Source organism: Scomber japonicus, chromosome 10, assembly GCF_027409825.1.
Source record: "Scomber japonicus isolate fScoJap1 chromosome 10, fScoJap1.pri, whole genome shotgun sequence".
Lineage (NCBI taxonomy): Eukaryota > Metazoa > Chordata > Actinopteri > Scombriformes > Scombridae > Scomber > Scomber japonicus.
In genome coordinates, this window is record NC_070587.1 from 11,869,362 (window position 1) to 11,892,001 (window position 22,640).

Below are 22,640 nucleotides of genomic sequence, written 5' to 3' on the forward strand. Positions count from 1 at the left end.
TGCTGAATCAATTAAGCTCTATGTTCTGCGTGAGAACTCAGAAGAGGTCCCTTGTGGGGAGCTATAGCTGCTTCCTGATGCAATGGAAGGCAAGCTTTAACTCAACAGACTAAAGGTTTGAGAGTTTGTGTGAATCGTGAAAGTCAAATCCACAGGACAATGGCAAACACTTGGGATGAGATTTGCCCCTTTTATGCGCTGGGTCATGGTGCATGGACCCCATGCTGTGCCGAGTTATACCATCTTAAAAGCAACCTAAAACCCTATAGTGTTGCACTGCAGAATATGGGGAAACACTTTTATTTAATTGATTTCAGGCAGCAAGACTACATTTTTCTTTGAACCTAAAGGCTCATCATATCACAAAAAATTTCAGTGATGATTCCTTTCAAAACAGTTTCTTTAATCTGTTTGCAAGGTACATTTATGCCAATGTTGTGTGTGTACATAGCCTTGGATTTTACAGAAGAAAAAACAATATTGGGACAAGGCAAAACAAAGGATTTGGATGATGTTATTAGCGTATTAAGCCCATTGTCATTGGACATCAATTAATGTCTTAAAACACAACACATTTATGCCATATCTGCAGTTTTTATTGAGATCTGTTATTTGCTTTTCTTGAAAGGAAAAAAAAAGTTGTAAAATTTAGTAGAATTTAGTGGCACCTAATGGAATGGACTTGGCAAAAATGGAATATAACATTCATAAGTATGTTTCAATTAGTGTTTAATCACCTGAAATCATTGGGTTTCCGTTACCTTTTATGGGGCTTTTCCATTATACAGTTCTATCACTACTCAGCTCGACTGGACTGGACTCTACTCTTTTTTTTGCTTTTCCATTAGGGATAGTACCTGGTACCTGTTAGTTTTTTAGTACCTGCTCTGGCGAGGTTCCAAGCGAGCTGAGCCATGAGAGTCATGAGAGTCATGAGCACTTGACATCTAACACAAGAATAAAACCCTTCTTTTTTAAATACCAGCAACAGTGTTACACAATTGGCTCTTTTCTCTTGCTTTGTGTGTGACAAAAAGCCACATACAGCAGCAAGAACACCATGTCCTCCATGTCCTCCATTGTTTATGTGTTTGTGTCACGTATAACACGAAGTCACGGCTGTTTCGTGCTATGACGACCCCGTCCACGTTGAGCAGGTACTATGAAGTAATGGAAAAGGTTGTTCCTGGTTCCAAACTGAGTAGAGTCGAGCCAAGTTGAGCCGAGTAGTGCTAGAACTGTATAGTGGAAAAGCGCCATTAGACTGAGCCCTTTATATCTAGATGGAAAACGGGTCCCCTATAGTCTGCCATGTTGCACCACCAAGTTTCTACAGTGGCAATACGGGAAAACCAAATACTGGCTGCTAGAGAGGGTCATGTTTTTCACAGTTTCTCCTACACACTTGGAAGGGGAGGGCGAGAGGTACTCATTTGGTTGCAATCTGCAACTTCATCACTAGATTTACACACTGATCCTTGAATACAACATTGATTAAGAATATTTATTTGATTTTTTCACAACAATAACTTAATAGCATTTATACAAGACATTTTAAATAATTAAATGTAAGATCATTTAAAATTGCAAAACCTCAAGCTATGTCTGTCCTGCCTCAGGATTTTGAGTTACTTTTTTGGCATTGTAGCACCTCCTAGTGGTGATTTCAGTTTAACAGGAAGTGGTTTTACATGTGGTCTGAAAACAGATATCAAGCAGACTAAAGAGCAGATGCATGTCTCGTTTGCCACCATCCTATTGTTTGAGCTTGTGAAGCATCATCTGTAAGTTTCTGAGTTATGCATCAGTATGTTTAGAGTATATTTGATAATATTAGGAATGAGGATGCTTTTGTTAACCAGATTAATGTTGAAATTTAACATGTGCTTTTCTGGTTCATAATAGTATTGATATTGGTTACAGGTTATAAAACTGTCAATTTTAAAGTGCAAGTGCATTATTATAATTTAATAGACATTTACAGTAAAAAATCATATATTTTTGATTAATTTTAAATTTGTATGATATGCTATGTAGCAGCAAGCTATTACTTTGTCATAATACCAACATTATTGCATTGTTTATGTATTTTGTTGTGTTTGTTGTTTTTTCAGTTTCACTCTGGTGTCGTAAATGCACCTACAACTGCATCTTATTAAAAGGAACTACTAAGATGATTCCTGACTCTTGTGCATTTATTGGACGGACTTTGGCTTGCTGTTAAATTGTGTTGCCACACAATGAGAACAGTACAATGTCTAAACTTTGACATAGCACTGTACAGTATTTCATTCAAGAAAACCATTCAAACATATTGGTGTTATACCAACATCCAAATATACATTTCACAGATAAATCCTGGGTGAATTTTTCATTAAATGTGGTCCATGATCTGTATATTTACTCACAATTTCAGCTGTTTATACATGCTCATATTGAAGTGAGTCTTCATGGCTGGACACACATAATCTTGTTATGGGTTTCAGAGTTGTCTATGTGTGTGAAATTAAACATGAGTGGAAGTGATGAATGTAAGCTAGCTTGTTTCACAGCTTTTCTGTACATTGTTACATCTTAATTCTTTCCCGGGGCAATATTGCAATATTCTCATTTATATATCAGTGCACACACACAAACACACATACACACAGCCCAACACACCCCAACAGCACAACAGCAGGAAATAGGTTAAAATCAACAGCAGTTCTTTGGTAATGGGAGAATAATACAATGCGAGAGGGTATAAAGGATTGCAGATTGTGTGTGCAGATAATGTTGTTAGATGCTAGATAACAGGATGTCTCTGACTAAATGTTCTGCTTCGGGCAAAGAAGGTGCAGCATATTTCTCTCATTGCAGCAGAGTCTATCATAGCAAGAGCTGCTCCATCCTCCTCTCTTCACTCCTCTGCTTCTGGATCATATGATTAGTGTCGTTTGGCTACTAACCTCTCCTGTTGTTCCACACCTGCCTTTCTGCACCTGTCCACCAGCTGTCACTATTGAGTTTCTCACCTCTGCCGATCACCTGATCATAACACCTGCTTACTCAGCTGCTACTTATCTGCTGTCAGTCGTAAGTCATTAAGATCAGTCTTTTTTCCATCTATGGCCTTGTGCAATGTTAACATATGAGATGGATATTAGAGATATTAAAGATTTCTGTGTTAACACCTTGCAAACATTACTGAACAGTGCATTTATAAATGGAGCTCTACATCAATTAAATTGGGATTTTATTACTGAACAACATGCTTTGGATGACATGTGGCAACCATGTGGGTTTGATTTTTCAGGCACTTTATTATTAAGTTGAATATATCAGAGCTGTCTTAAAAATCTGTGTTGTAATTACAACTTGGATGTTGACATGAACAGTTTTAACACTGATGATGAAATGAAGGCAGCATTTGATCCTCTGCCTGCCTGTACACGCTATGAAAAATCCACCCCTCTGTCTGAATTGGTTACTGAGTGTAACACTGCTTTAGATCTAGTCAAGACTCTTTTATCATACCTTTTTTGCCTACCTAGCCTGCCTTTAGGGAGCTAGATCTGTGATAGTGTTATACTTTTGGTGTTGGCACAGTGGTGCATGCGGTAATGCTTCACCGCTCTCTCATTAGCATTGTGTTTGTGCATACATAAGCATACAGTTAGTGTGTATGTGTGCTAGTGTGCAAGTTTGCATGCCCTTAAGAGTGAGGCAGGTTTTGGCAGTGAGGTATTTGAGTTAGAAAACAGGAAGATCAATATCCTCCTGAAAAGAGAGTAACCTCAGGGATAAAATCTCACCACTTGAAGGGAGAGGAGAGAGGAAAATGGAAACTACTGCCTATGTTTATCAAAACAATGGATTTCAGCAGGGGATATCAATCTATTTTTCACCACATTTGGTGAGATGGACACAGCACAAACATGGATTTTTTCCCCCCAAAGCTCAAAGGAAATAGACATTCAAAACATTTTTATCCACTGAGACCTGTCCATTTGGCAGAAATATACTATACTACTTTTTTCCCTGTTTTGTTTGGCTATATCACAATTGAAAGTAGGCTGTGTTTACTGATCAAGGGACACAATCATACATCAGCTGAGCATGGACTAAATTATTTTTGGATCTGAATTTTCTGCACTGTCTACATACCAACCTGAAAATGGAGGGGTTTGCTCAAAACATAAGATTTAGAGATAGACATTTGAAAAAATTGTATATCTCAGATCCAATCCTTTTAAATACTTATTTTACCCCATGCCATTACAACAACCATCACACCACACCACGCCCAGATAACAACCCTGATTATTTCAGAGCAGTTCATAGGTTGGTGGCCTTGATCTCACCCAACTCTTCACTCGGCTGGGTCCTCTCCCATCCCTGTCGAATGCGGGTGAGAGTGTGGTCCACACAGGGGAAGAGGAGCAGCATCTTAAGCACCAGCACCACTGTAGGCACCACCAGACAGAGCATGTAGCCAGGAGGAGTGTACCATTTGTAGGTTGCAGGACGGAGAAATTTGTTCCATCCATAAATGTAGCCATGTGCTGTGCATATAAGCAATGTCAGGTGGCCCAGCTTAGACTGAGAGAAAAGAAACACAAAAGAAACATTTAAGAAAAAGAGCTAGGAAATAAGCTTATTCGCCTTCTTGCCCATAGTTATACGAGAAAACTGTTACAACTCTCTTAGTAAATATGCTACCAGCTGCTGGCACCAGCAGCCGCTTAACTAAGCTTAGTGTAAAAACTGGAAACAGGGAAACAGCTGGCCTGGCTATGTCCAAATGCAACATAATCCACTTACCAGCACCTCTGCCACTCACACAGCACACAAAATGATAGCTTCACTAGATACTATATTTTTGAAAATAACAGATATTGCATGATAAAAATCAGACTATATTTAAAGGACTGCTGGTAACTGCAGCCTGTGTACTTGACATGCTTTACTTTTTATTTATCTTATACTGATCCTTTATACAGCGCCTCGGTTCTGCCTCCATCTTACACAGGCTGTTTTAATTGTCAACCAAGATATCAACTTCTCAAATACATCAATAGATTTTTGAGCCAGTATCCCATCAAAAATAGTGTGGACAAGAGTAAACAAAGCAAACAACACATTTAAAAACCTAAGCAACCAAGGCTTGCATGCTGTTAATAGTAAAATAAAACGACCCTAAAACTGACTTTAGGAAAAGAAAATGATCCAATTAACTTTTCTGTGCTGTTTATCGTATAGATTTAATGATGAATGTCTTGATATTTTCTGTGCTTGTAGAATCCTCAAGTGTAACAATAAGCAAAAAATACAAATTGTTTCACAGCTGTTCCAGAATAATTGCTTTTGCAGCACCAGTGGCCTTTGAGGCTCAGTTATTGTTAATTACTTGGATAATGTGCTTTCATTTAAATTACAACATTTGACTGCTGATGCTCTTATCCAAAGCAATAAGTGCAAACAGCACAATAAGGAAATATTCATATTAATGTGGTGCAGTTGTGAACTGTAATTATAATCAAGGATTTATTTATTTTTGGTTTATACATTGACATTAATCCCCCACCCCAGCCCCACCCTGCAATGACATGCACATGGTTTTGGCCTTGGACCTCTACCTTATCTAACCACTTCATAGTGGAACTATGTTCATTGAATCACCTTTCACCTACATATTAAAGAGATAGTATCATAATGTGTATAGCTTATTTTTGCATTTTATATATTGTTTTAATTTTCCCTGTATTGTGTTACTTGTTCATGTGCATGCCTCTGCTAGTGCTTCTCAGGGACAAATTAAATTATTTGAATTGAATTGTATAGAATTGAAGGATTATTTAACCAATTTAGCACAGCAAATACCTCTGCTATAAACATTTACATGAATATTCAAAAATTCATATTCCTCAACTGTTATAACAACTACAGTTGATTTAAATTATTTTATGTCTTTCACAACTCTTCTCATAAGATCATGAGGATTATCTTGACCTAGATGTGTATGTCTGAGTTTTATTCTCTATCGGTCTACCTATGGACTTGACCTTTACACAAATGGACCTGTGACCTGTATTAAAAATCTTCTCACTGGGGATTATACCAGGTATCATAATTCTATTTAATGAATAACTTAACATTTACAATCCTGAGCTAAAGTCAGCCTGGCTTTCACTCTGTGTGCCTCTGTTAGGCTGTTAGTTAACTAGGCTCCGGGGAGATGAGGGCTGGTGACATATTGCTTCAGTTCTACAACAGTTTAATAACTGATAAAAAACTTGGAGACTCTAAATATAGATTATCAAAAAGGCTCTGGAAAACATTCCACTGTTAATAAGCACATGACTAAAAACTAGATAAGACTAACTAACTAGATAACTGATAACATGACCAGTGTTTGACTTTAAGCCTACTGTATGTAGGACTAAAGGTGAACTCAAGCACACACAAACACATATATACACATAACAGACTATACATTTCCAACCATGTTCTGACCTGAATGAAGCTGAACTCTCTCCAGCTAAGCGAGCCTCCCACAGAGGGCAGAGATGTTAGTCCTAGGAGGACATAAAGAAAGAAGCCCAGGATTCCCAGCGCGTAGAACGAGTCTGTGGCCCATGCCTCTTCATTATCAAAGTAAAACGGGGTGGTTTTATTGTTCTTCATCTAAGAAAAAGAGAAAGACAGAGAGGAGGATAAACCATAGCATGGTGAATATCCTACTTCTATTTTCAGCATGTTCCTCTATATGCAGGATTGTAGACACACTGCAAGAGGTTTGAACCATCCTGCCATACCTCATCCACCACGCGTGAGATGAGTTTGTGCCTGACAGCATAGCGAATAGGAATGATGAATGTATGGATGGCATGGAGAAAAGCAAAGCCCAGTGCAAGCAGTCCCATCTGCTTTCTGCACAGCATCCAGCGGTCTAGCCAATCAGGAAAACGTCTGGATAAGTGTACATAAGTTAGATGTGACTTAAGGCACCTTTCACAACACATTTCACAAATAATGGGATTTTTATTTGTCCTGTTTTGATGTCTGACCTGTACTTAGTTCCTCTGTAGAGCTGCAGAAAGGCAGCTATAACACCAGGCAGGTAGCACAGAGACAACATGATGAGTGACACAATAGGAAACACCTGAAAGATGGGAGATGAACACAGAACACACATTTTAAAGGAATTCAAAACATCAATCAGGACGCTAAATAAGAGGAGCGGGTGGACCTTTACCTTGTTAGCCAAGGACACCATGATTCTGTAGGAGATGTCGTTCTTCTTTTCAACATACGCATAGATGACATCTCTAATGAGCAGATGGAAGAAGAAGAAGGCAGTGAGGCCAAAGGCCACACGAAGAGGCAGCCTCCACTCTGGGAACAGCCGCAGGGGGAAGTCCTCCAGCTCTCTGGCTGCTGACAGAGACCCCTTGTCCAGAACTGTGAGGCCCAACTTGGTGGCCATTTCTGCTACTGCCTGTTTTGCCTCAGCACTGTTCCCACACAGGTACACCTGGAGCAAGAAGATGTGGGTTATTTTAAAATGCTGCGCTAGAGAACATGAGTGGTTCAACAGATTAGGTCAGTGATATTATATATTTTTTGTAATTTTCACTTATCATGTCAGTAAATACCTAAACTTCCTAAGTTTGTCTGTGGCACTCATACTCAAAGCCATTGGTTCCTACTGAAGATGTAAATCTTAAAAACTAAACACAAATATTTACTTTCATTTTTTAAAAAGGCTAAATTATTTCCTGAAATAGCTGGTTACTGTAGTTTCTTAGCAAACATTATTTGAGTAAATAGCTGATGTATTAGGGACAACTTTCAGCTGTGGATGTGGTGCACTAGTTGGTATTTACAGGAGCAGGATGGTGCGTGTGGGATTGACTCAAAATAAACAACAGTGCTATTGTCCATCAGTCTAACAGCGTGGCTCGTTGATGTGTTTTTATTATAATTTTTTGCCAACAATGGAGGTTTTTGGCACAGAGGAATAAGCTATATCAGGCTCCGGCTACACAGACAATACTTATTACTTGGATAAGCTCATTGTTAGTTTTGGTTGTTCATGTAATTGCAATTTGTGACATGAAGAAAAATAGAGAATACATACAATATTCTTAGCTGCAATTATATAGTTGATTAGTTAATAATTTCACAAACCAAATGCACCTTTTCTTTAAAAATGCCTCAAAAGAATTATAAAGATAAAATATTTCCTTTTGTTTCTTTATTATTAGCTTTTGTTTTTCAGATTATTGCTAGATGACTCAACAGCCCTGTTTGAAATAACTAGCACATGACTGCACTGTGTACACCTACAGTGTCTGTCTACAGAATTACCCTTGTTTTGTTGTTCTCCCAGTGCTGTTTCAGTAATTTTGAGATGAAGCCTCTGGAAGTGTATAAAGACACATGCAAATGATATATATACATATGCTGTTCAATATGTAAGCTTATTACCACTGTCAAAGCTCTGTGATAAGACGATTAAGTTGTTTGTAAGGGGAGGAAAAAAATCCTGAATCGCATTAAAAGGGTAGAGAGAGCTAAAGAGTGCTAGAGAGAGAAAGAGCAGTTTGACAGGCATATAGTGGAGTCAGTATTTGAGCAGTTTTCCCCCAGGTGTGTGTATAAGTGGACCGGGCAGCCAGCCATGTCTCCCTACATTACTGCACCAGTAACAGCAGGGAATGGCCGACAGACTAAATCTCCATCTGAATGTAAATGTGACAGAGCCACAGCCTCGCTGTAGATCTAATCAAATTGCTGGCCGGGGAATAGCACACACTTACAAGCATGTGTGTGTGTGTGTGTGTGTGTGTGTGTGTGTGTGTGTGTGTGTGTGTGTGTGTTTGTGTATGTGAGAATATATACTGTACTTATACATGCACTGATAAAGAAACACACTTTCAAACACACCACTCTTGTTGTCTCACAGCTACCTGTTTTCAAAGAAAATAGAGCACTGCAGTGGTACAGTATCTGCAAGTATGTGTGAGAGCTTTTCAGTGAGTGTATGTGTATGTATGGGGGTTGTTTGTGTTGAAGAGGATTCGAGGCAGATTCAGGTTTGGTCTCCAGAGGTTCCTGCATGTTTGTGTTTCTCTTTGTAGCTGTGAAATGGAAGCCGCAATAAACACTGGTCTTTCGACTTTGTAACATCACAAAGTGTGTTTGTTTGTTTGTGTGTTTATACAAGCTATGTCCTCATTTTCTCTTGCATTGTTATGGTATGACGGCAAAATCAATAATCTTCACCAACACAAATAGAATCAATTCCTTTTTCTAAATTTTGCACGGCGTGTCAGTGAAGTGTTCATCTGTTGTTATTAACAAGTCTGAGATGACTTTCGTATTGTGCCACTGTGTTCTAGGAAGTGATGGAAGTCGTTAGTGTTGCCTGCATTGAAGTCAAACATTGAATGTCTCATCATGAAAAGCTTAAGATAATAATCTCTCCTCCTGTTACTGATCTCTCTTTGTATCTCTACTCTAGTAAACCAAAGCCCTCCTTAAGGCTTGAAAGCTTTCTGGCTGTTTCCCCTTGATCCCACTGACATCCTTTAACTGATTCCTTATTTTCCACTCCCCTCTCACCTGTTTTCCTGCCAGAAGTCCATTCTGCAGGGCCCAGGCAGACAGCGTGTTAAGGCCTTTCACCACAGCAGCTCCAGGGACCAGACTGCAGAATACACAGCGAGGACTTTAGTTGCTATTGTTTCTGTCTACAAATACACTGATGGAAATGGAAGGGTCTCAAAATGTTAAGAATCAATGTTTCCACTTTAACTGAATAGACACACAGCAGGTCATTGTGCTCATCAAGCTGCAACTCTGCAAATTCTTTCATTTCGTTTGGATTCTGTGGAGAGTTTTGATGTCTCATGCTCTAAGTTGTGTTTAGAAACACTTTCCCAAAAATGTGTTATTATAAGACATTTGGCATTTGGAAAAAATGGCACCTCCTGTTTCAAAATTATTGTAGACAACAGAATAAGATTTGTGGAAAAGTTAAAGTGAGATTATTACAAAATAACCTTACTTGTATGAGGAGGGAAGTGGTTTACACATGTAGTATGTTTATGAATGATACACTGTTCATTTCCTTTCCACACTTTAACAAGAGTCCTCCTACCTCTGCAGGTAGACAGCGTTGGCTTCTGGGTACATGCCTTTCTTCAGGTTGTTACTAAGGTCCACCAACACCTGTAATCAACCCACCAGCAATGACAGAGGCAATGAGACAAAAGAGAAAAGTAATTAATTTTCATCCCTGTTATCTTATCTCTTACAAATTCTTATCTCAATTTGAATAAAAGGAGAATGTTCAGTAACTCAAGAATTGTGATAAAAGTGTGAACAGGACAGACAACTGAGCTAATTACCTTTTTATTTAAGAACAACTAAGAACCTGAAAAAAATGTACAGTGGTTAAGTACAGTGTTGGGAGTAGTGCTTACAGATAAATGTTATACTGCACTGTAACTCATATAGTGGGAAGAACTGCTACTATCACTACAACTACAACTATTATTATTACTACTACTATTTGTTTTTGGGGTTTTTTTTAGAGTTTATTGGGAACAAAATGTAGATTTACAAATGTATAGGAGTTAAAAATAGATACTGGTTTGTTGACATAGTATCTTGAAGTTGTATCCCAAGCGATTTATATTTCTTGATTCAGCATCAGGAACTACTTTTAGTATTCAGTTTCTCAATTGTTAATTATCATTTACTGCCTGTCTTGACCAGAATACTCTTGCAAAAGATATTTTTAATCTCAATGTTGTTTTAAAAAGTTAGTGAGTAGTTTCTGATTTGTGCCTTAGTGAAGACTCATTATTACAGATTCAAACAATTAAACCGTTATTCACCTTTCCCTCCAGATGAGGTGCCATTGTCTCCAGGAATCCATAGTGTTCTCTATGAACACAAATAAATATCAGTCTGGCTGACAGGGCTGCTGCCGCATGGCTCATCACCTGCAGAACAGACACACATTAAGGGCATTAAGACACATAAAACTTCAAGTGGAGCATAATCACACACACACACACACACACACACACACACACACACACACAAAGCTATGTTTATGCCATGTGTTTTACCTGAGCTCCCTGAGGCAAAGGGCCACAGCTGTGAGGTCTGCGGCTGCCGTACACCACTCTGTATCCAGACTGGAGCAGGCGTAGGCCCAGAGAACGCCCTAAATCCCCCGTCCCAAAGATACACAGCAGCTCTGGCTGCTCAGGGACAGCGCCTGTGCCTATAGGACACAACGACACACTCTCTGGCTTCATTTCTTCCGATACACCACTTCCCACCGTCATGTTCACACGCTGAGTTTGGATGGTCAGTGTTCCCAGGTGTGTGGTTATATTGCTGTGGAGTGTGACCTCCTACCTCTCCCTCTTCGTGTCAGAGAGTGTACAGGGCACATGTGATAACAAACCTGTTTATTCTTGCATGTGAGAGACAGATGGGTGTGGGGGGGGCCTTAGGTTTTATACCTGTAATAAAACAGTTTGCACAGCATACTGTATGTGATTGTGTGGTTGTGACTGTGAGTCATCACCCAACAATGTTAAAGTGTATTTATATCTTTTTTTTTTGTATGATGTGCTCTACAAAGTTGATTAGAGCAGGACTTTGAACTGTAACTCAGTGTAATGAGGAACCATCTATGCTCTACCAATGTCACATTAACCTCAGATTAACATTTTTTTTTTTTTTTACATTTTATCACTACTTAGGAACACAGACTGCTTTAAAGGCAATATCTCGTTCAGCCAGAATTTGACTTTCATATTTGACAGAAGAAAAAAAATGCTGCTGCTTTCCAGGGCTGTCTTATTCTATTTCTTCTGTGTCCACACTAGACATGGTGCTATGAGGGAGATCCTGGCCCACAGATTCATTATCATTTCTAAACCCACTGTTCCAACCAAACGACTGGGGAGAGAATTTGTGCAAATTTAGTGTTCATGTCCCCATGTCTAAAACATCTGCAAAGTTGTGACACGAACAGACTCAACAGAGCAGAAATGAAGCTTGGCACATATGTAAGTGTTCTGTGTGTGGCTGCTTTACTTTGTATGAATGTGTGGCGTTTGTTGTTGTATATATGTGTGTGTGTGTGTGTGTGTGTGTGTGTGCCTGCGTGCATTGAAATGGGTCAGACGATCAGAGTTGAATAGAGTCTCAGCTGTGATCCACAGCACCTGGGGAGTTGGCTCAGCAGACAGGGTGACTACTTGGCTGTAGAAATGACACATTGCATCACATCAACTTTACTGACTTTTTGCACAAAAATACACTTCTCGCCATAAAAGCAGCCTCATTGAAATCACAATGTGCATATACATACCCAGCGATATTTATGGCAGACAAGCAGTACATTACCTCAGGAGCTTTTACAGTCAAGTCCATAACTAAAGCATTAATGTCTACCTGGGGGGATATCGCAGCAAAATGAGAAATCATTTTATGCCTAACCTTTAAGGCATCCATTCACTTGTAGCGCTGTTAGAATAGACCTGATAGCAGATCGACTCCGATGACTCATTTACTAGCTCTGCCTCAGGGACATCTCTCTTTTCTTCTCTTCTCTCCCTCTTTCTGCCTAAAACTCTGTTTCTCTCTTCACATCACCACCCTCCTCCTGTGTCTGCCTCTCTTTCCTCCTTTTTTCAGCATTTTCCACTCTTCCTCTTGCTTTTTCTCAGTCCCTTGTGTTGTGCCACCTCTTTTTTCCAATCTTTCTCTAAACGAACAACTATTGAATTCACTGAGTAATTCACTGAAGTTGGCTCTGATGTTGTCATCAAAGGCCTTGTTCTGTGTCTGTCTTTATGTTTGTCTGCCTATCTGCCTGTCCGTCTGTCTGTCCGCCCGTCCATCTGTCTGTCTAACAATGTCTCTTTGCTCCCAAGGTTGTAAATCCTCTTCCCCTGGAGGCTTAAAGGATGGGTTTATATTTGTTCAAGTCTGTTTTGAAATAATACTGACATGTCCATGTGTACATTGAAGGAGATATTGGTTGTTGTAATTTTTCCTCCTGTCCACAGTGGGCATATAGATATCCCTTTCTAAAGGGAATCCAATGCAAGTGAAATTCAACCAAAGCTTCTGCATTTTGAATCAGTTGAATTAAAGTCAAATGTTTTCTTAGTATCAGATTTCTTCTTATTTTTCCCTGGACAGTGTTCCCTTACTGAGCTGCAATAGGGGGATAGTAACAAAATGACAGAAACTTTGGAAGATACCCGCTCAGTTTGTCCAACTCTGAAACCTTACATAAGCTTTTGCTGAAAAATTATTTTCACCCATCACTTGCATTGGAAGCCTGAGTTGGCAGCCTAAAATCAAGAAATAGATTAGTGCAACTTTTGCAGTGCACATAAACAAACTGTGGGCTGAAAAGATTCATCCTATTACATTATTTGTCTTCCGCATCACATTCAGTATGTGCATTCATCGTTTCCTGTGAATCCCTTGTGTGTGGATACAAAATTGCATGCGGCAAAGGTGTACCCCACCACTAACAATAAACCTTTATGAGGAAGCATACTGCAGACTGAATGCAAATTATCTGTGTCCCTTTCAAAACAACAAAATACATATGAAACCCTGCATGTAGCCATAACCTAAACTAACCAAACATATTTCAAAGGTGGCCCTTGATGAGAGTGGAGTCACAGGGCATTATGTGAGGGGCTAACTTCAGGACAGAAAACCTTTACAGATATTCTCTTCTTTGACACCCTGTTGCTCATCGGCTGACGTGGACCGGAATTTGTCTTCAAACATAGCTCACCAAATACACACACACACACACACACACGTGCACACACAAACACAGACACACACCTATTCACACACAAACTCTCTCTCTCTCACACACACGTCTAATAGGTTCCTCAAGACTTAGTTCCTCAAGGGCTTCCACAAGAAGTCCAGAGAGGATTTTAAACCATGTGAGTATTATCATGAAAACATCTTGCGACATTTAACAGTTATGCGCTCTGGGACATGTTTAAATCAAACACATCCTAAACCACCATTTTATAAATGTCAGGGTGGAGTTGCGGCTTACAGCTCACATGAGAAACTGAGCACAAGTTTTGTCAGTGTTGTGTTGGATCAGCCTGCAGCGCATTATGAGCATCCCTGCAACTGAATGAACATTAAACATTGATTTTGCTATCTTAACAGAAAAAAAGAAGAACTCTCATTTGCAACTTTCACTGACAAAACTGCACGACATGCACTGCTGTGGTGCTGGGGCTCAAATCCTGAGGGGAGTTATTTGGGAGTTTCCAGCTGTTTCCAGCTGTCAGCTAGCACACAGAATAAAATGAGGCACAGTTGTTAAAGACAGTAAGATGTACAGTGTGCATATTGTATGTAGTTCCATGCTGCTACAATGGACAAAGAACAGTCTTCAGGATGGATGAGTTCTGGTGGACTTCTGTTATATGATGGTTACTACTGTAATGCATTACGTATGAGGTTCAGATTGAGGTTCTGACTGAGCTCAGGTTTTGAGTGTGTTGAAAAACAGTGAGGCAGAGGGAAAGTTAGGTAGGCAGGGGGAGGGATACTGTACAAGACATGAAGTTAGAAACAGAGAGAGAATAACAGAGAGACTAAGAGAGAAAGAAGGAGAGATGCAACTTAGGAAAGCAGAAATTATGCCTCAGTAGAACAAAGATGCTTGTTAAAACCAGAGTGCCCCACAAGTATTCCCAGAAATATTCTATAAATATTCCATTACCAGCTTTCCAGACAGACACACTTGGGATGTTCATTATGAAACACTTAGAATAGGTTTAAGGAGAATCAGAAACAATTTGGATGAAAGTGTAACCTATTTCTGCAGATATTTTTTCTTTGATGAAATTTCTGCTATACGTAGGGCTGAGGACTGATGAAATATAGCTATAGAGGTAGAGTTCATATACTGGTGTAAAGTATGTGCTCATGCACATCTGAAAATTGTATTAGCATGTCTGTGTGAGTTTCTGTGTGTATTGTGTACACGTAAGAAACTGTGTCTGTGCAAGTTTATACTGAATGTTACATTATCAGCATCTTCTCCACAGGCCTACATACCATATAGAAACATTTCCCAACTCAGAGAGCCTCATCCTCTATCTATGCTTTAACAGGATGAGCATCGACTGCATGTTTGAAGTTCAGAATCTTATCTGGCAAGCCAAGCGGCAGAAATCAGAGGCGGGGAGGAGCTGCATGAAACTGCAGATTTAGAGATTTTCCTCTTTCGTCCGACACACATCGCTGCTGAATTATGTGGCCTTGCTCATTTCAGAATTCTGCCTTTTCAACAACAGAGGGGACTGTGATGCTTTGAAAATATCTCCACAAAGACAATGCTTGCATGGTATTGTCATATCCTCTCCTTGGAAAGCAAGCTTTGATAATCTTTTTGCCTCATCTAACTTCTTCCTTCCCCCTTCCACCCCACGTCACTCTTCTTATGATCCAAGATGGATGACACTGAACAGAGCCATTTCGGTTGCCATGCTGAGAGAGTTGAGATTAAAATCTCTGATGTATCTGTGTCATTCTATATAATCATATCTTTGACAAACAGCTGTGGTCTGCAAATAGCATGCATCCGCGCAGCTCCTCCTTCGTAGCTGCAGGGGAATCGGTAGCCCATTATAAGGCTGAAATAGGCCTAAAGAATTTTTCGCCTCATCTCCTCAGCCATACCTCCAGTCGAGTGAAAGAGCTGACAAGGTAGGAAAAAGCTGACACAGAAGTCTAATTCTATAAGGATGAAAACCTCATACTCATCAGAGGTGCAATTTCCCTGTGCTTTTTACAGCAGGAAGGAAGGTAGGGTAGAGGAGAGTGAGCTAGGCAGCTTGCAATTTGCACAAATTTAATGAGCAGTATGGTGATTAATGGTGATTAGGAAAATTGTTGTTTCTATGTACGTTTTTTGCACCAAATCTACTGTTAACAAGGGGGAAAATTTCCACTAACAAGGGAGGATGGCATTTGTTCTCATTCAAACTGCCCTCTGGGATACAATGCCCAAATGAGGCTACTCAGATAGACCCGCAATTGGTAAAAGATAATTATGTGCCAGCCTGACTGTTAGATCAGCGGCATGGCAACATAGTTTAATTGCGATCTTCTCTGTCATATCATTCTGAAACCTGCTTTTTCTAAGAGTTTTTCTATAGTCACAGCATTTAAATACACTTTTTGCGACCTGTTCAATATAAAAAATGATTCTCTTTAACTGGCTACTTGTAGGGCATGTCTGTCTCTCTGCCTGTCTGTTTATCTTCTGTTAGTTTGTCTTTGTGTCTGACCATCCTCAATCTCAGTCTCGCCAGTAGGCACTGTAATTCAGGGAGAGAACCATGATTTCCAGGGATTTGCTTTGAATTGAAGTGTATTGTGATGTAAATGTAAAAGCTTTGTTACTTAAATTTCTCCATAATTGCAAAAAAGACATTCTAAGTCACTCAGAACCATCCGGCAATTTCATGTCTTTTGCTTCCCTGGAAAATTACAACAATACATACTGTCAGTGCTGATAAGACACACATACATTCTACTGTCTCATGTAGGTTTTTAATAGAGAAAGAGAATTATGCATTGTCTTCTCCACTAATCTGTTATGTCTGTAAAACCGTACTTCTGTGTGATTCTATTATGTTCTATTGTGGTCAACATTCCTACGCTTTCATTCAACATTGTGTTTCCAAATAGCAGATGGCTTGCTGCAGCAGTGATAAGAAACAGACATTTAGCAGATAAATGAATAAATAAAAATGATGATGGGGTGTAATATCTAATATTCATATACTGCTAAGCTGCTATGAAAGAACACAATACATTAGGTTTCATTCATTCTTTCTCCATTTTTTTATTTTTATGTTTTGTTGTGTGTGTGTGTGTGTGTGTGTGTGTGTGTGTGTGTGTGTGTGTGTGTGTGTGTGTGTGTGTGTGTGTGTGTGTGTGTGTGTGTGTGTGTGTGTGTGTGTGTGTGAGAGAGAGAGAGAGAGAGAGAGAGGGGGGGGGGGGTTAACTAATGATAGATTCTTCCATTATGGAGCATTTCACCTGTAGTACAAACATCACAGTTTATTGAAAAATATGTTTTAAAAATGAAATGTATGCATTTGTTTATAACTTTTACAAATTATAATTAAAAACCAGGAACAGGTTTGCAGTACGTGAATATCATTTCTTGCAAAATCACAATGTTTTTTTGGTAGGCCTAAAACAGACTTTTGGTGTCAGGCTGCATGAAAAAACATCTTTTTGACATAGAGCTGGGTTACAGTGTTGTGCATGAACATGTGTAAATCTGTGAGTGTGAGATGGAAAGAGAGAGAGACAGAGAAAAAGAAAGAGACTATGCTTGTGTATAGAGTGTCCTTGTCGTTTAGGAAAATGTATTTTGAGAGAAGCACAAATAATTAATGACTTGCGGCAATCACATATTAGAGAATTCAAGCATGAATGATGTGTGTAGATGTGTGTGTGTGTGTGTGTGTGTGTGTGTGTCACGAGGCAGTGTCCTTGCTTGGAAACTGTGTGAAAAATGCAACGCATGCAAACCTGAAATGGCAGGTGTCGGCAACACAGGTGAAAATCACACACTGGATGATGCATCGTGCAAGTGTGTATGTACAGTATGCGTTTGTGTCTGTATTTGTGTGTGTTTGTGTGTCTGCACGCCTGTAAGAAAGAGAGAGAGAGAAAGACTGTATAGGATGCAGGGAATATTTGAGCATGTCTGACAAAGGTACTTCCTGTACACACTAGTTTACATTAGATTCTATTCCCTCCAAATCTATCCACTTCAATGTGCAAATGATTCTGCTAAAATATTCCATTTGATTCAATTGACCCCATTTAAAAGGGTACCGATGGAAAAGGAGTGGAGAGGGACACATGCAGTGCAAATGTGCACCGCTTGCAGTTTATGCATGTGTACATGTGTGCATGTGTGTGTGCGTGCGAGTGTGTGTGTGTGTGTGTGTGTGTGTGTGTGTGTGTGTGTGTGTGTGTGTGTGTGTGTGTGCATGTATTGGAGTGAGAGACAGAGAAGAAAAAGAGGGACAGACCATTTTTTTCTATACTGTACGTGTAGGTTAATTGCTGTGTGACCATGCTGAGAACAATGAACTCTGACCTGGCCAGGGTCAGGCATGGCCTTTCTGATTGGCTTGCAGAAGAGAAAATGTATAATTAATTATAATTAATCTGCATACCCTTGCTGATGACCTTCATATCCAGCAGAACATATACATAGAGTACATAGACACAGGCTCAAACACAGTCAGAACCACAGTCCGGGGTCCACACTTCGATATTTTAACCCGCTATTTTGAGAACATAACATTTGAACAACATCATTTACTGATACAATGCTACATGTTTTTTTCTCTTGTTTAATCTAGCACCACAGTAGCTCCTGACATTAAACTGAGTATAAAGAACAAACACTCAGAGAATAGCTGAAGCTGTAGATGAAGATCTTGTTGCTCCTTATAGCTTCTCTGTACACAAGTTGTGCATAACAGTGACAAAATATAGCCTAATATGTCAACAAACTTTTTGTAATAATGTCTCCCCTGTAACAATGTTTGTTTGTGTGTGTGTATGTGTGTGTGTGTGTGTGTGTGTGTGTGTGTGTGTGTGTGTGTGCGTGCTTGTTACTAAGAACACTAATCCCCCTGGCTTTGTCCAGGTCACGTATTCTGTCAGGTAGCCATGGAGATTCAAAGCAAAGGGCCAATGGAACGTCTTTATGTGAGCAGTGGGGTATAATTAGTCCCCTAGATTGACATTTAAGTGTCATTCGCACTTCTCAGTTTGGGGTGTGCGTACGTGCATGCGTGTTTGTACGTGTGTCACTGCACAAATGTCTGTGTGTGTGATTCAGATTTACCAGTTCAATTGTTTTTGCACATACTGTACGCACACACACGTGTACACACACTGTACAAAGTCTTGGCATGTGATTCTTTATATGTCATATGTCTGAAGATGGTCATAATCTTACTTGACAAGTTATGACAGAAACTGTGACATGATATCATATCATCATGGCTGACAGACCCCCCAACAGAGACAGGCTGACTGCACTCAATACTAAATGGATGGGGAAATGCACACTAAGCAGTGTATCTTATTATAATGTATGATGATGTTTCATATGGAGCAGTTTTATTATGCTGAAACATCTTGTATTGTATGGTAATGTTTTGTATTGTGTTTGGTAATGCACTGTGACTTTTGGGAGATCGTTCTGTATTATGTTGCATTTCATTGTGTATGTCCTGGGGCCAATTTACCCAAGTGCAGCTGACATGTCCTGAGGTCTGTCTGTAGATATTAATATTAAAGTTACTCCATTCCTTTATGTAGGTATGTATGATTTCCCTTACAATGTGTGTGTTAGTGTGTGTATCTCTCTTAGCATTAATGTCATGAAGAATGTGTGAAAGCTGTCAGAGAACATCAGGTTCCTAAAATAGACACTCCCCATGGGAAAGAAAGGGAAAGAGAGAAATAGATGGTAGACTAGGTATTCACATTTGCAAGACAAAAAGCTCAGATTCTGGGACAGTGACAATGATTAATTATAGATTAGAGATTACGGTAAACAGACAAGCACATACATGCACACAAATGCACAATGTCTTAGAGAGTTTCTGAAAAGCCTCTTGTCATGGTATGCTAGAGGAAGGCCAAACGCCAAACATACAGCAGATTCTTCCCACCGTCTGAATAAGATATACATCAATCTGTAAATCTTCAATGAGTAGACCAAATACTGAAATTGAAAATTATATTAGGAAACTCCTCTAGTGTATAAGCTTGCAATATTGAAGTCAAAATTAAAGTTAAAATCAAACAGCTGACATAGAACTAATGTGAGAATGTAAGAAGGCTTAGACATTACTGCACCTCCACCTAAATAATATAAAACAATATTCACAATGTTAGAAATAAAACCCAAGAGGGCTTAGACATTACTGCACCTCCACCTAAATAATATAAAACATTATTCACAATGTTAGAAATAAAACCCAAAAGGGCTTAGATATTACTGCGCCTCCACCTAAATAATATAAAACAATATTCACAATGTTAGAAATATATGAAAAAGAAGCAAAACAAAATTATGCAACAGGAAGTGTTGCTGTGTTCTGTAGGACTTTAAGAAGTCATTTGAACCAAACAGGAGAATAGACTTTCTGATGTTAGGACTAATAATGAGATGTCTGGTTTAAAAAAAAGAAGAAAAATAAAGAATAGGATGCAATGATTTGAAAGATCTGTGGATTTCACTGTAAATTACAACAAGTTCTCAAAATAAAACAACAAAACACATAGTGAGTAACTGCGCTTAGAGTAACAATGAAAAAATATAATCATTTTCTGATTTTACATAGCTGTAATAAGGTTTCAGAACAAAAACATAATGGGGAAAAAAAGGGGAAACATTGTGGTTCAAGTTGCATTATCACTTTGTTAAGGTGAGGTGACCTCCACTATCATAATTACAATAATAAATACCTGGTCAAGGTCAGTGAACGATCATTCATTGTTAAAACAAACTAATACTGAATGTTAAAAGGCCACCAGAAAAAACAGCCAACGTCAAATACTGATGTTTTGTTGACCCAACCATTATGGCTATGTAACAGTGTCTTCCTCATTTTGCTGCTTGGCTTGATGATGTGCAAAAAATATATGTTTTAATGTCTTCCCACAGATAAATTAACCTATGCTGTGGGCCCCCTCCCAACCTATCTTGTCCCAGAAAGCAAACAGTTTTACTATACTGAATACCAAAGTGATCCTTCTACAAGACAAAGCCTCAAGATTCACTAATAAATATGCATCAACCTTTTCAGCACCATTAATGGTAAATTGTCCAAACCTGCAGTTCATCAAATTATACAGCATCTGTCTTCATTATTCATTCCCAAAGTTATCACTGTATGGTACTGCAGGCTTTGACTTTTATTTGCAATACCAGGTAAAGAAAATGCAACAATAATAAGAAATTTGAAAAAAGTATGTAAAGCATTTATGAATTTAAGTAAAACAATTCATTAAATTGTAGGGAAAATATATCAACAAATCTAAAAAAAAACAACAAAAAAAACAACAGCATTGTTTGCAAAATGGTTAGCTGAGATATGAAGTATAGGTCAATATGATTTGTAGTAAATGGCCTGTATCATGTAAAACCAGAGGTCCTTTAAGCCGATTTGCTCCAACAGACCTCACCAAGGCAAGTCTTCTTTTACAGGGGCACAGTGAATAAGCTGCAGTGGCTCATGGGTCAAGGTAAATATAAAGCTATTGAGAGTGATTCATGGTATGGTGACACATTTCATAATCCTTACCTTCAATGTATCCTTGCAGCAGAGATTCAGTTGTCTATAGATTGTATATTGAAGCTGCATTCCTCATGTGTTTTTTTCTCCTCTTCTTCTGCTTGCTGGGATTGTCCTTTATGTTCATGCTTGACTTTTACATTCTACATGTGAAAAGAATTGTGTCCAAAGCAGTCATGTTATGTGCCATTACTTCAATTCATTTAAATGCCCTGCAGTAAGTATACAGTAGAGGGATTGGATAGGTATAGGGGGAGATGGAAGAGGCAAGAGATTCTTTTAAGACAACAAAGCAAGAAAAATCCTCTATTGATATATTACAGTAGATACAAGACAGAGAGTGTGTATGTGTGCATGAGAAAGAGAGAAAGACTCAATCATCAAATCATCATACAGTACTGGCAGGCAGCTGATGAGGGGATGTAAGCTTCTGCTATCTCTGCCTTTCCATACTAAACCTCTGCTTTCCATACAGGAGTGGTGGATAATTAAAAGATAGACCGATAACATGGGAGAGCAAGAGGGCCACTGAGACCTCATCTCTGTTCTCCCCACTCTGACATAATTAAAATAGAGACCTCATTCACAATATTCATCCAACTGCAGTTTTTTTTTCTCTCTCTCGCTCTTTTCAGCTGTACTTGCTCCATCAACAAAAAAATAATTTTCAGACATAATGACTGTGCTTAACAACACAGAAAAGAGGACCTCTTAAAGACACAGGATATTTTATGGGTGCAATCATGGGAGCCATTTAATTGCTTCTGGCTGAGAATAGAGAGGTTCGCTGTGTTATTGTGGTGTCAATATAACTAAAGCAAACTCCTCAGGGGAGTAATTTTTTCGAGTTATTTATCACTGGTGTAATTATGGTTACTACAATTTGGATTTCTATTACTTTTGAACAGATATTGGGCATGTTTGCTTGTTATGTGTGACTCTTTTGGGATGTAGTTGATCATAAGCTACATTTTTGTAAATAATGTTTACACCAATACCAGTATGTTTATGGCACAAAACGATTACAGGTTGCTATAACGTACTGTATAACTGAAAATGCCCCTCATCATTTAAACATTTATGTTATTTCCCTTGGACTGATCAATTCAGAATTGAGTGGAGCTCAACCTTTCTCAAGAAGTTTAAACATTACATTCAACTTTAGGTGCATTCAGATGGAGGCTTTCTTAAACTGCACTTATAAGCTTACATCCA

The 22,640-nt window shown here is 38.9% G+C and overlaps 3 protein-coding genes across 3 annotated transcripts in view; 1 reads left to right on the forward strand and 2 right to left on the reverse strand.

The window, feature by feature from the left end:
- Positions 1–22,640, reverse strand: part of LOC128366018 (protein FAM8A1-like) — a 305,711-nt gene that overhangs the window by 110,650 nt on the left and 172,421 nt on the right. The window lies entirely within an intron of this gene.
- On the reverse strand, positions 4,318–11,348 carry LOC128366318 (metalloreductase STEAP4-like). The gene is made up of 9 exons (XM_053326999.1): positions 11,127–11,348; positions 10,890–10,997; positions 10,148–10,218; positions 9,610–9,694; positions 7,238–7,516; positions 7,050–7,144; positions 6,798–6,951; positions 6,496–6,666; positions 4,318–4,581 (listed from the first exon to the last, which is right to left on the reverse strand). Exons 1-9 carry the CDS (start codon positions 11,346–11,348, stop codon positions 4,318–4,320), a joined length of 1,449 nt encoding a protein of 482 aa, XP_053182974.1.
- The window catches only part of LOC128366319 (G patch domain-containing protein 8), a 51,955-nt gene continuing 44,967 nt past the window's right edge, over positions 15,653–22,640 (forward strand). Inside the window, exon 1 of the mRNA XM_053327000.1 lies at positions 15,653–15,783. Within this exon, the coding sequence (XP_053182975.1) occupies positions 15,653–15,783 (131 nt within the window). The remainder of the gene's footprint in view (positions 15,784–22,640) is intronic.